Here is a 14,532-nt window from a genome sequence, read left to right as displayed (position 1 = left end):
CTATTTCTCTACCTCTTTGCTAGTTTCTACTCTCCAATGCCCTTGGCCTCTGTACTGAATCGCTTCCTAAAACAGAAGTTGTAATCTTTCTGTTTTCTCATTATTATTGCTCTAAGGCAGGGGGGGGGGTCATTCCCAGGGTCAAAAGTGGCCCTCCAGCCCCCTCTATCTGGCCCTCTCAGAATGCATCCTAGACTAACCTCCTCACTGGTGCTGCTTCACAGACAGGCTCTGGCAGATTGAGTGGATGAGACTAAGAGTGGGTTCAGTTTTCAAGAGAAGGCTGTTTCTAAACCTGCTGTAGAGGGAACTGAGTGGCAGATGGGGCTCGTCAACCTGGGTAGGTAGCCCATCTAGAAGAGAAGTTCTGACCCTAAACCTCCCCTACCTTGTGGGATATCTTCAGGAGAAGAAAAGGCTAAGGAGCATACCCTACACACATCAGGAGTAGAGTCCCTAAGATCGTTGTGTTAGAATTCCTGCTCCATGATTGCAGTCATTGGATTGTTGTCTGTCACATGATGGTGTATGTTTTGACTCCACAGATTGGGATGTGATGGAAACAGGATGTTTGTGTTACTGTGTTCCGTGAAGTGGGACTATTGTCCTTTGTTCTTTTTTCTCTTTGCTGTCTGATGCTAGAGAGAGAGGGAGCCATGTTGCAGTTCTCTGTGTGTGTTTATATGTAAATAAAGTAGATTAGCCAAAATGCTGAGTTGCTGAGGTCTGCCACGCAAGTGGCGCAAACTCTGCGGATCCCTAAGTGTGCCGATGTCGGTTGGCACCGGTCGCTGTGATGTTTGGGCTGAAGAAAGCTTTTGAAGCTCCCAAACGATCGACCAGGAGAGAGGGAACATGCCAGTCGGGCATGTGTCTCTGCCAGGGTCCTACTCGAGTGTAGGCTGAACTCCTGATGTGTTGGATGGCACCTTCCAGCAGCTCCTGGAGCCAAGCTGGTGCCAAACATATTGCTCTGCTTTCCTTTGAGCCTCACCGGCGAGGGCAAGAGAAGGGTCTTGTTGTCTGGGCAGCCCAGCACCTCCAGACACACTGCCCAGCTTTGCACCCCAGGAAAGTCACTTCAGTGCTGCTAATGCAGCTGTTTGACTTCACTCCATTGTCTTTCAAAACAGAGAAATGTCAACAATTCACGAGCATGCAGCTTGATTTGCATGTGGGGTGTTTATACATCTTCCCATTCATCTTTCATTCGCCCGACACTTTTCTAGGCATTTTTCTTTTCACTCACCAGGTAGCAAAAAAATTCCATTGTTTAAAGTGGATTTAAACTGCCAGAGTATTAAACTGCCACTCTTAACTGCACAAAACTTCCTTGAATCCCACCACTCTTCTGAATAATACCCTTCCCCACCCTCTCACTATATATAAGGGTCTGGTGACTTCTGTTTCAGTGTATCTGAAGAAGTGTGCATGCACACGAAAGCTCATACCCAGAACAAACTTAGTTGATCTCTAAGGTGCTACTGGAATGAATTTTTATTTTTTTTTTATTTTTTTATTTTTTTATTTCGCCTGTGAAGAATGACAGTCTCAAGGCTCCCAGAGGAAAGCACAAATCCTTCCTTCATTGTTGCATGGGTTTCCATGCTCTCTCTCTCTACACGAAGCCTTTGCCCGGAATTAATGAGCAGAAACAGCAATTTCCCTTAGAAATTCTCAGCTTTTGCTTCTAGAACATAACATACTCATTTCCAAAATGTGCAGTGAGGATGAAAGAAGCAGCGGTAAAAAGGATGCTGGGATTTTTTATTTTATTACATTTTGCAGCCCTATTAGCCTTAATGAATCAAGAGGAGACGAGAGAGGAATTGTGGAAATTGGGGCCCTGGAGGGGAGGAAACAAGAGAGGTGGCTTTAGGATAAAATATCTTCCCCTTGGTGATTGTCAAGACTCATTTCAGCGCCGTAAGCACTCGGTGGCAATTACTGAAAAAGTGAGCTGCCTTTAGGTTGTGACTTATTATCCTCTCCAAGGGATTCAGGTGGCGCTGTGGGTTAAACCACAGAGCCTAGGACTTGCTGACCAGAAGGTTGGCGGTTTGAATCCCCGCGAGGGGGTGAGCTACCGTTGCTCGGTCCCTGCTCCTGCCAACCTAACAGTTTGAAAGCACGTCAAAGTGCAAGTAGATAAATAGGTACCACTCCGGCGGGAAGGTAAACTGCATTTCCATGCGCTGCTCTGGTTCGCCAGAAGCGGCTTAGTCATGCTGGTCACATGACCCGGAAGCTGTACGCCGGCTCCCTTGGCCAATAAAGCGAGATGAGCGCCGCAACCCCAGAGTTGGTCACGACTGCACCTAATGGTCAGGGGTCCTTTTGTGCCTCTCCAAAGGTGTAAGCCATCTTCCAGAAACTGTTCCTAACCTGGAGTTATTGAAGAATAAACAGCAGCATGCTTTCAGGATCTTTAAGCTCGGCCATTATCAAGCAAGCAACATCCCCCACCAAAAAATTTTTATTACATTTTCTGTTTTACATTTCAGAATATTTAAACAACCTTAAAATATCAATTACTTCCCTTCTTCTTCTCTTCCCATGGTTCATTTTGCATTACATAAATCCCTGCATATTTTATATAAGCTAAACCATTGAGTCTTCCATTATTGCATCCATCAAAATTATTTACACGGTTGAATTTATCTGAATGCTGCCCACATTTTCAAATATACACAGTTTCCCCCCATATATTCAATAAACATTTCCCAATCTTCTTCAAACATATGCTCTTCTTGTTATCAAGCAGGCAACCTTGCAGGAATCTGGAGATGGGCACATCTTTGAAAGATGGACAAATGCTTTCAGTTGTGTTGTGGGCCACCCCACCTACATCAGATGTGACGTACAAAAGAAAGAACACAAAACAGAGTTTAAGTATGGAACTTCTTCCCAATGGCAACAGTGATGGCCCCCAGCTTAGATTGCATTAAAGGAAGATTAAACAAATTCATGGGAGGGGAAGACTATTTTAAAAAATAAAAATAAAAATGTTTTTATTTGCAATTTCAACATAACCGTATAGTCTCATACATTATTTTTTCCCCTTCCCCCCCTTCCATGGTGACAATGATGATAACAGTAACTGGGGTGATATGGTAGCTCTTTGAAATGCAAACGGGCTTTTGAATTAATTGCTCTTCCTCCTGTTTGGTTTTTCAGGACGGGATTACATGAGAGACAAAATCTGTCAAGAATTCAACCACTTGGGGAAAGACAAATTCCGTTCTCTGTACGTATTTTTGAAGGCGACACCTATTCAGAGCCGCACACCTGCTCTCCTTCAGACCAGCCAAAATGGGGAAGCTCTGGTCGTAAAAGGGAGATATCAAATATCTGTTTCTGAACAGGGCTGCCCTGTTTGGTTTCGAAAATACTGAGCCAAGCCGGGTGGGGGGAGCCAGAGCAGAACCCAATAAGGAGAGAGTTTGGTGGATCACACAGCCATTTGGTAAGGCAGGCTGAATCTGAGGGAGAAATAATAATAATAATAATAATAATAATAATAATAATAATAATAATAATAATAATAATATATTATTATTATTATTATTATTATTATTATTATTATTATTATTTATTTATTATTTGTTATTTATTTGTTATTTATTTATTTGTTATTTATTTATATCCCGCCCTCCCCAGCCAAAGCCAGGCTCAGAGCAACTAACAACAATAAAAGTAACACAGTTTACATAAAATCACAATCAAGTAATTGAAATATATTCTAAAATCAATACATTCTAAAATCAATTCAGAATCAAATTAATGGCAACCATTAGGCTAAAGTTCTGTGAAGATTGCCAAAGGAGGGGGGTCAGGCTGTGCCCTGGCCAGAGGCCTGGTGGAACAGCTCTGTCTTGCAGGCCCTGTGGAAAGATGTCAAGTCCCTCAGCGCCCTAGTCTCTTGCGACAGAGCGTTCCACCAGATCTGGGCCACGGCCAAAAAAGCCCTGGCTCTGGTTGAGGCCAGTCTAACCTCTCTGTGGCCCGGGATCTCCAAGAAGTTTTCCTTTGAAGACCATAAGATCCTCCGTGGGACATACCAGGAGAGGCAGTCCCGTAGGTACGAGGGTCCTAGACCTACTGCATTGTGGGTAGAGACTGCCAGAATGTGGAATTGAATGGCTTTTCGTGTCTAGGGTTTTGCTGGCTGCTGCTGGTGGCAACAGTATAGCGTGGAAATATTTGTTTTATTTATACTGTTATTAAACAAAATTGATATATTGCTTGATTGCAACAAAGCCCTTGAGATCCCTCCCAACTCCACAATTCCATGTTTGTCATTTTGTTTGTTTGTCTGTCTGTCTGTCTGTCTGTCTGTCTGTTTATTTTGCATTCCGCCCTTCATCCATAGATCTCAGGGCGGTTCACAACATAAAAATGCAAGATAAAAAAACACAAAGTACATGATATAAAAAATAGGAAGAAAAGTAAACCAATGAGCCCCACCCCCTTCCCACAACACATTATTAAAGGTATCAAATGTTAACCAGCCAAAGACTAGGATCAGCCACCTGAGAAACACTTTCTATCCAAATGCGATTTTGGTTTTAAATGCGGTATAAGGAGTCTCTATGGGAGTATATTTTATTTAATTATGGGGTATCAGAGTCTTTAAGGAGCTAACCAGGTTGGGATAGCTGGGATAGCAGGCTTGTTGGGTTTTGAATGTCTTATGTAGATTTTTTTCAATTTCGTTGTTCTGTATGAGACAATGACAATAAAGATTATCATATTGTATCGTATCGTTATCGTATCACCTGGTTGAAGAGGAATATTTTTGCCTGGCTCATAAAGGTATATAATGAAGGTGCCAGGCAAACCACCCTGGGGAGAGCATTCCACAAGTGGGGAACCACCACAGAAAAGGCCCATTCTCATGTTGCCACCATCTGGACCTCTCGAGGAGGAGGCACAAAAAGAAGGGCCTCAGAGGATGCTCTCAGGGTCTGTGTAGGTTCATATGGAGAGAGGTGGTCCTTAAGGCTCCATAGGGCAAAACCAGCACTTTGAATTATACTAAGATTATTATACAGTGGTGCCCCGCAAGACGAATGCCTCGCGAGACGGAAAACCCGCTAGACGAAAGGGATTTCCGTTTTGGAGGTGCTTCGCAAAACGAATTTCCTATGGGCTTGCTTCGCAAGACGAAAATGTCTTGCAAGTTCCTGCAGGGTTTTTTTTCCTCCCCCCCCTTTTTCCCAAGCCGCTAAGCCGCTTATCAGCTGATCCGCTAAGCCGCTAAGCCGCTTAACAGCTGATCGCTAAGCCGCTTATCAGCTGATCCGCTAAGCCGCTTAACAGCTGATCGCTAAGCCGCTTATCAGCTGATCCGCTAAGCCGCTTATCAGCTGATCCGCTAAGCCGCTTAACAGCTGATCCGCTAAGCCACTAAGCTGCTTATCAGCTGATCCGCTAAGCCGCTAAGCCACTTATCAGCTGATCCGCTAAGCCCGCTAAGCCGCTAATGGGCTTGCTTCGCAAGACGAAAAAACCGCAAGACGAAGAGAATCGCGGAACGGATTCTTTTCGTCTTGCGAGGCACCACTGTAATACCCTTTCCCTCCTGTTGGTTCACAGAGCAATTATCATGAACAGCAGGAAGTATACCAACAGCACCTTTGAGGAAGTCAAGAGTATCGCGGTGGAGATTGTCGCCCTTGCGGAAAAATGCTGCGTTGAGGGAGCCGACCCGGAATGCTACACAACAGAGGTACACTTCCACAAGCATATATGTGCACCCAACCCTTCTCGGTGCTACTGTAAGTGGAACCAACTTGAGGAAAACATTGGGGGGGGAGGTATGGCAGGTGATGGGGGGGTTCCCCTGCCCCCTCCATGCCACACTCCTTCCAAATCGAGGTCAGGCCAGCGTGCGCCCAGGCAAGCTCAGTGAGCAACAGTTGGCGGCAGCGTGGATGTCAGCATCATGGCCAGGGCACTTGCTGTCCTCCCTCCCTTCTCGCCTCAGTCAGCTGGCCAGGCACGCTTGTCAGAGCTCGGACCACCACCGTGGTAGTTCGGGGTAGCTCCCAAGGGGGCCGTTGTCCCTGCCATGGGAAGGGGCTGCCTCTGCTGGTTCACCCATATGCTCCTGCTGAGCTGATCCATTCCAAACTATCAGGGATTGGACTCAAGAGGGCGAGACAGATGAGGAATGGTGGAGACCACACACACCTCTTCTCCTGACACTGCAGGAGAAGAGGGATGCAGCACTGATTTACAGCAGGGGTTTGAGGAGTTTGAGAAAGGTCATGTGGGAAAGTTCAGGGATGCAGGAGAGCATCTATTGTTTGATTATATCCTTTCCAACTTGTGTTAACAAGTTCTACAATTTAGCAGAGTAACATTCCCCTTTTTAAACTCAGCAGATGCATTTGCTCAGGCTCACCAAAGCCTCTATAATAACTGTTCTGGTATTTCCCCCTTATTCCCTCATTAAAGATAAGACACGACAGAGTCTTCTATAAAAGTATAAAAAGAGTTTACTCACATTCTGTTCACAATTTCACAGTGTTTTTTGTATGTGTGTAGATTCCACCTAGATTTCCCTTTGCTTTGATCAGATAGTGTTTTTTCTTGTGATCTTATGTATCAGAGGCTGTAGTACTTAGGCAAACTTGTAACCTTTTCCTCTTTTCTCCTTCCCTCTCTCTTCCTCCCACCCAGTCTTTAGCACTCTCGGCCAAATCCTGCGACCCAAATAACCCTTTCCCGAAGCATCCAAGGACAGCTGCCTGTTGCCGCGAGGAAGGCCTTGAACGAAAGCTTTGCCTTGCAGCCTTGAAGCACCCACCCAAGGAGTTCCATACATATGTGGAGCCATCCAATGAGGAACTGTGTGGGGCCTTCAGAAAGGACCCCCAGGACTTTGCAGACAGGTGAGTCATGTGTGCATTTCAACTGTGCCACTTACCTGTCCCATTCAGGCACCAGAGTCCATCTCTGGCCACACTCTGATGGCTGGTCCAGGTTTCATGGGCTCAGGGGAGGCCTGGAGACAGATTCCCCAGAGAGAATGCTAAAGGTCCTAACTCCTCCATCTACTGATTATCCTATCATAATATAGTCATACCTCATGTTACATTTGCTTCAGGTTGAACATTTTCAGGTTGCGTCCCGCGGCGACCCGGAAGTACTGGAAAGGGTTATTTCCGGGCTTTGCCTCTCACACATGCGCAGATGCGCAAAATGATGTCACACGCATGCACAGAAGCGGCGAATCGCGAACCGCAGACATGGGTTGCGTTCTGCTCATGTTGCGAATGGGCCTCCAGAACGGATCTGTGAAGCGAGAAAGAGCTTTAAAGCCACAAAAGGGTTTTCATCTTGTTGTTTTGCACAGCTGGGGATTTAATATTGGAGGGATTTGTAGGTTGGATAGGATATTTATTATTTATCCTTCCTCTTATCACTTCTATGAGTTAACATCCAGTTAGGAGAATTTAAAATTTGCCATTCCTTTGCAGCATAAAATGTGGAGACTCAGCACTTGGAGAAGTCTGACAACGGAAGTAGCTGCAAAGATTTCGCTGACCTCACTTGTGATATGCAGTCACTTATGTTCTACTTTGTGGTCCATTTTCTAGGTTTCTGTATGAGTTTTCCATTGACCATAGCCATACACCTTTGCCACTCTTGATCGCCTCCACAACAACCTACTTGTCCATCGTCGGAACGTGTTGTACCCATGCGCAACCCACAGTCTGCTTCTTAAAAGAGGTTGGTGCTTTCTTTTCTCAGCACTAAACTCATTGCACTTTCTTTGTCTCTGAACAGCTCGAACAAACTCTCCTCCAATTCAGCTGCAGCCCAATGCCGGCAGCCATTTCCCTGACGAATGAACTTTAAGCACCAAGCACATCAAATGACTTCTCAGTGATGCTTCGCAATTTGTTCCACTTATGTAGCATTGCCAGCCACCTAAGGGCACCATGTTGTGCATATTTGCAATGGGTTTTTTAAAGAAGAAGAAGAAGAAGAAGAAGAAGAAGAAGAAGAAGAAGAAGAAGAAGAAGAAGAAGAAGAAGAGGTAGCAGTGGTAGTGGTGGTAGTGGTGGTGGTAGTAGTTGTGTCAGGACTCACACTTCCCTGCCATTGTGCATTCCTTGGAGTCTGGATCTGCTGCCCGTGTGGATTTTGCCACCTGAGGCAGTTGCCTCACCTTGTCTCATAGGTGGGCTGGCCCTGCTCCCAACCTCAGTATATGTCAAAAGCTTAAACCAACGGAGTTGGGAACATAGGATACTGTCTTATACTGAGCCAGACCATTGGTCCACTTGCTCAGGCTTCCTCAACCTCGATCCTCCAGATGTTTTTGGCCTACAACTCCCATGATCCCTAGCTAGCAGGACCAGTGGTTAGGGATGATGGGAACTGTAGTCTCAAAACATCTGGAGGGCCAAGGTTGAGGAAGCCTGTGCTAGGTCTACATTGTCTACACTGACTAGCAATGGCTCTCCAGGGTTTCAGCCCAGGAATCTTCCCAGACCTACCTGGAGATGCCTGGGACTGAACCTGGGACCTCCTGCATGCAATCAGATATTCTTCTACTAGGCTACAGACCTTCTCCATTGGAGAAGTTGGGTGGAACTCACTCTTTGCTGTCCTTGACTCATGTGCAGAACTATTCAAAGTGCAGGCAACTCCCAATTTACATGGCGGTTATGTTCCAAGGCACCGCACGGTTACGTGAAATTGCATATATTGGAAATGCCATTGAAAAAGCCTGCAAACACGCTCTAAACCTCTGGAAGCCCTCGAAAAACCCAGCAGAACTTACCAGACGCCAAACTCTCACTACAATCACACCCTCCAAACTTCCTAGCTCAAACGCCAACTCTTCACAGGCCTCAAAGGTCGGTGCAAAGGCTCCTGGGATTGCTAGGATTTTGCAAATTTTGCCCTTTCTGGACGCTTTTAGGGGTGCTTTTGCCATTTTTAAAGTCACCAATGCGCATGTTCACAGTCACTTGCCCATTGGATGTGCGTAAATTGGCCGTTGCCTGTAATGCAGTTGATGGAGAGTCACCACAGAGATTCCCACATCTCTGTGAGGTAAACATTTGATTCCCGCTGTCAGGATTTACGATCTCCCTCTCATACCAAGAGACGGCAGGCCAGCGTTTTCATAATTTTCAGATTTATTGGTATTTACACAATAGTTCATTCCGAGCACGCAGCTCAATCTTCTGCACTCGAAGGGTCAGATGAGCCCAATGTGGGGTGGGCTCTTTTCCAACAGGAAATACGCCATCTGCTCCTCCTATTGTGGGCTTGACACCAAGCCTGAACTCTGGCCATCCTTCTAGTATGAGGAGATTCACGAGCAACTTGTGCCTCCTCCCCTGAAAGCATGTCTGAGAGTTGTGGCCCCTCTGCCTGCCTGACACTGTCCTGAAAATTTACGACTTGCCTTCCGGGACGGGAGTGTTAGGATATAGTTCCATTCCACCTTTAGAACAGATGTGTGGATTGTTGTATGTCACATGTCTGTTTACTTCCAGGACAGTATGCTGGGAACTTCCGTTGTATATTGCTTTTGCTATACTGCTGTTTGCTTGGACACAAAAGGGAAGCAGACATGTTTTTCCCTTTGTTCCTGAAGCTGAATAAACCCCTGTAAATATGCTTACACATGTCTCTGTCCGCCACTTCCATTGCAAAGAGTTCTTATCTCTGCTGGCTTGCGTGCTTAAGTTTCTGAAGGCTTTTGAGGCTTGAATCGCTGATTGATGCTGTTCTGAGAACAGGAGTTCGCCTGGCTGCCAGCTGGTGGCTGGAGCCAGCTGGGGACCTGCCAAATAATAATAATAATAATAATAATAATAATAATAATAATAATAATAATTTATTATTTATACCCCGCCCACCTGGCTGGGTTTCCCCAGCCACTCTGGGCGGCTTCCAACAAAGCACTAAAATACAATGACCTATTAAATATTAAAAGCTTCCCTAAACAGGGCTGCCTTCAGATGTCTTCTAAAAGTTGGTAGTTATTTTTCTCTTTGACATCTGCTGGGAGGGCATTCCACAGGGCGGGTGCCGCTACCAAAAAGGCCATCTGCCTGGTTCCCTGTAACTTGGCTTCTTGCAGCGAGGGAACCGCCAGAAGGCCCTCAGCACTGGACCTCAGTGTCTGGGCAGAACGATGGAGGTGGAGATGCTCCTTAAGGTATACTGGACCGACTCCCCGGACGCATCCCAACAAGGAGGGGCTCGCTTCACTCTCCGCATGTGAAGGAAGCAACCCTCTGTCTCCTTCTTCCTGCCACCCCCTTGTTCCTCGGAGTTCTCTCTTTCACTCTGGGAAGGAATAACACCCATTTTACGGTTGGTATTCTATGACAGAGTTCTAGGACTTCCTCGTGACCACTCGCCTCACATCCCTGACAACTAAATTGAGTGAAAATGTGTGATTGCAAAGCTCTGTTATATTTCGGATTCCTGTTAACAGGCACTTCCAGATCCGCTAGAAGCAGATCCCTTCACTAAGTGTGTCAAGTGTTTGATCTCACCTCTTTCTTTTACGCTGCAGAAGCTGGAGAGGAAGTCTCTCATGATGCTCACTGATCTGTCCAACAAAGCGTGCTCCCGCTATTCCGTGTTTGGGAAAGAGAAAACAAAACTCAGGTACAAAGCAAACCTTCTGCATCCTATGTATTTATGGCAGGTCATAACTTTACCTGTTGAATCTCTGAATTTTTGGTAGTTCCTGTTGATTGTGAAAGCTTGGATAGATCTATCTGGGTTGAAAGAAGCAAACTGCAATAGAATTTCACAGGATAGTACCAAATTTGCTACCATTTCCAAATGTGTCTTTCAAGTCGTGTTTTTCAAATGCAGCAGTGCATAAGAATTCTGTCTAGGGCACACACAAAATGATTCACTTCATATCTAAAGGTAAACCTACCTAATTCACATTTTGCAAAACAATATGAGAACTGAAACACAACCACCGTTCCAATAAATAAATAAATCACACTTTACTGAATTTTGCAATGCAATTTTCAACTAGACAATAATATAAGGGGGAGTTTGCATAAAAATGAGTGTATTAGCAAAAATAACATGCAAACATGCATTATGTTAAGGGAAATGGTTTGCTAAAACTTGAACATTAGCCCAAACTGCATACAAAAATGTGTTTGTTGGGCAAAATTCACACTAAAATGCTAATGAATTTTCATGAGGATTTAAACAAAAAATCACAAATTGCTGGAGAAATGTGGAGAACTGAATGTAAGAATGGAAAAATGAGAAACTGGGAGAGCCACAGTCTCCCTTTTGTGAGATGCCAGCTTCACTCAGGAGCTCCCAAGTTGGGCCACAGGTTCCCTATAGTATAGATCCTCTATAAACGTTTTACTCCCATCCACTGTGTCCAGGTCACTGCCTGAAGCCAGATCACGACAATAGACCTATTGTTTTGCCTGGACACATATTAGTGACTGGGATTCTTCACACATTTAGCTTAGCATGGTTAGAATGCACCACACTAAATGTGGGAAGGTCAGAGAGTATCAGGATTTGGGATATGGAGCCAATCACTGCCCCCTTTCCTACACTGCTTCAGACAAGAATGCCATATAGGGCTAATAGGCATGCTGCAGCAATTCTGTGAACTGCCCTGAGACCTCTGGGTATAGGGCAGTATATAAATTCTAATAATAATAATAATAATAATAATAATAATAATAATAATAGGAGCTGCACGGCCAGGGAAAAAACAACGCTGTCCAGGGTTGTAAAGACTGCAGAGAGAATAATTGGGTGCACTCTTCCCACCTTGTTGTTGTTTACTTGTTTAGTCGTGTCCGACTCTTCGTGACCCCATGGACCAGAGCACGCCAGGCACTTCTGTCTTCCACTGCCTGCCACAGTTTAGTCAAAGTCATGCTGGTAGCTTCGAGAACACTATCCAACCATCTCGTCCTCTGTCGCCCCCTTCTCCTTGTGCCCTCCATCTTTCCCAGCATCAGTGTCTTCTCCAGGGAGTCTTCTCTTCTCATGAGGTGGCCAAAGTATTGGAGCCTCAGCTTCACGATCTGTCCTTCCAGTGAGCACTCAGGGCTGATTTCCTTCAGAATGGATGCGTTTGATCTTCTTGCAGTCCATGGGACTCTCAAGAGTCTCCTCCAGCACCATAATGCAAAAGCATCAATTCTTTGGCGACCAGCCTTCTTTATGGTCCAGCTCTCACTTCCATACATCACTACTGGGAAAACCATAGCTTTAACTATACGGACATTTGTTGGCAAGGTGATGTCTCTGCTTTTTAAGAGGCTGTCTAGGTTTGTCATTGGTTTTCTCCCACCTTTTTCCCCCCACCTTAGATCAAATCTTTGCTTCCAGGTGCCATAAGAAAGCTGCAGAGATAGCGCAGGATAGTGCGCACCTCGAAAATGATCTCTTTCAGCTTCTGCCTTCTGGAAGAAGTTACAGAGTTATAAAGACTAGGACTAGCCGCCTGAGAAACAGTTTCTACCCAAATGCAATTCTGGTTTTAAACGCAGTATAAGGAGTCTCTATAAGAGTATATTGTATTTTAAAATGGGGTTTCAGAGTTTTTAGGGGGTTTTGAATGGACCATTTTGGGACAGCTACACTAATTTAAATTCCCACTTATTTTCTCTGCCCATGTCTAGCTATTTCATAACATATACTCAGAAAAGTCCAAATGCTTCTGTTGAGGATATCTTATCCCTCGCTGAAGATGCTTCTGAAGTGCTTGCCAAGTGCTGCGATTCATTGGAAGAAGACTGCGTCCAGAAGGAGGTGAGCATTCAGGAGCAAAGGGCCATTTCACACTGATGGCCGTTGTCATTCTGTTGAAAATAGTAGAGCATTCTGTGTCCAGCAGGAATGGCTGAGACCTCTTATCTACAGAATCAGGTGATGTAGCTCTTGCTGGGTTGTACCGCTTCCAGCTCCACATAGAAAAGTAGCAAATCAGGGAGACGGGCTTTAACTGGGCCTTCTCAACTAGTCTTCTATGTGCTGGTTTTCCATCTGCAGAACAATTTTTATATGGGGCATTCAGACATGTGATCCCGCCCTCCACTGGTTTCAAAATGGTACAAGACAGGAAGAGCTGTGTCATGTGACCATGCCGACTACGTAACACAGATTGAGCCAGCTAGTTCTACTGATATACCTGGAAGCAAGTTCTCCCTATTTCAATGAGACTTACTTCCAAAGAAGTGTGGATTTAGTGCAATGAGTCTATGAATTCCGAAAAAGAATATCCAAAAGTTTACCTGTAGGTAGGTAGGCAGGCTTCAATCAGTTCATTTTTGGTTTGGACCACGTACAGTGGTACCTCAGTTTTCGAACGTAATCCATTCCAGAAGACCGTTCGAGTTCCGAAACGTTCAAAAACGGAGAACTCAATAAGGAAAACTCAATACGGAAAACCCAGTATGGAAGCCATGTGGCATGTTCGACTTCCGAGGCGCATTTGAAAACCAAAGCGTTGACTTCCGGGTTTTCAGCGTTCGAGTTCTGAAATGTTCTTCAACGGAGACTTTCAAAAACTGAGGTACCACTGTATATATCAGGGCTGGTTCAGATGTAGGTCAGCACTCAAGACGTAGAGACAAGCAGAAAAGTTAGCTCTTTATTCAAGAAAACAGCATCCCAAGCACCAAGGACTGGCCCCCAAGGAATAGTTGCCAGGACTGAAGGTCTCTGTCTTCTACTTCCCACTAACTCTCCTCCCCAGCTGGATGCCTCCAAAGCAGCCTTAAACATAGAGGCAAGGGAAGAGGGGAGCTTGCTGCAGTAGGAAAGGCAAGCTCGGTGGATGCTTCTGCTGCCTCTTGCCCCTCCTTCTCTGCTTCATGTCCTGAGTCTGCCTTGCATTCTGCATCTGGCCCCTCTCTCTCACTCAAGCCTGCTGCTTCTTCAGCCTCCAATCATTCTGCCCCCGCTTCATCCTCTGACTTGTTCTCAGTGTCCCACCACCACTCCCTGGGCTCTGAGCCTTCCTCCTCTGAGATCGCCCTAGGACACCTCCAGATGTTTTGTGACTACAACTCCCATCATCCCTGACCACTGGTCCTGTTAGCTAGGGATGATGGGAGTTGTAGTCCCAAAACATCTGGAGGGCCGAGTTTGCCTGTGCCTGCCCTAGGGGGTTCTGCCACTACTTTTCAGCCAGTCCTTGATGGTATATTTCTCCCCTGGGACATTTCAGGTGAAGCAGGGACCTATGGCTCTTTTTTATCTTGAGTAAAGTCACTGGTTTATCTACTTTAGTATTGTCTACACTAACCAGCAGTTAAGTCTCTGGGGTTTCAAACAGTGGACATTTCCAGTCCTGCAAAGCTTATGCTCTACTACTGAGCTATGGCCCTTTCCCAAAAGGTGGATTTTAAAAACGTCGAGTTAGTTAATTACTTTGAAATTGGCCTCTGCGGCTGGACATGCCACATGAAATCGGTCCCTCGGTGCCCGCATCCTTCCACACGAAGCATCGCATGTGGTTCAGTTTTGTTGCGAAATCATTGGCTG

At 45.5% G+C, this 14,532-nt stretch overlaps 1 protein-coding gene across 2 annotated transcripts in view; it reads left to right on the top strand.

Moving 5' to 3' along the window:
- GC (GC vitamin D binding protein) overlaps positions 1 to 14,532 on the top strand; it is a 37,254-nt gene that overhangs the window by 14,984 nt on the left and 7,738 nt on the right. Inside the window, exons 2-7 of one of the 2 annotated variants that reach the window (XM_053404408.1) lie at positions 3,178 to 3,247; positions 5,599 to 5,731; positions 6,688 to 6,899; positions 7,608 to 7,740; positions 10,556 to 10,650; positions 12,666 to 12,795. In XM_053404408.1, coding sequence (XP_053260383.1) covers positions 3,178 to 3,247; positions 5,599 to 5,731; positions 6,688 to 6,899; positions 7,608 to 7,740; positions 10,556 to 10,650; positions 12,666 to 12,795 — 773 coding nt within the window. The remainder of the gene's footprint in view (positions 1 to 3,177; positions 3,248 to 5,598; positions 5,732 to 6,687; positions 6,900 to 7,607; positions 7,741 to 10,555; positions 10,651 to 12,665; positions 12,796 to 14,532) is intronic. The other variant, XM_053404409.1, reaches the window with a different exon arrangement.

Source organism: Podarcis raffonei, chromosome 9, assembly GCF_027172205.1.
Source record: "Podarcis raffonei isolate rPodRaf1 chromosome 9, rPodRaf1.pri, whole genome shotgun sequence".
NCBI lineage: Eukaryota > Metazoa > Chordata > Lepidosauria > Squamata > Lacertidae > Podarcis > Podarcis raffonei.
The sequence above is the reverse complement of the archived record's forward strand: the minus strand, read 5'-3'. Positions and strand labels throughout refer to the sequence as shown.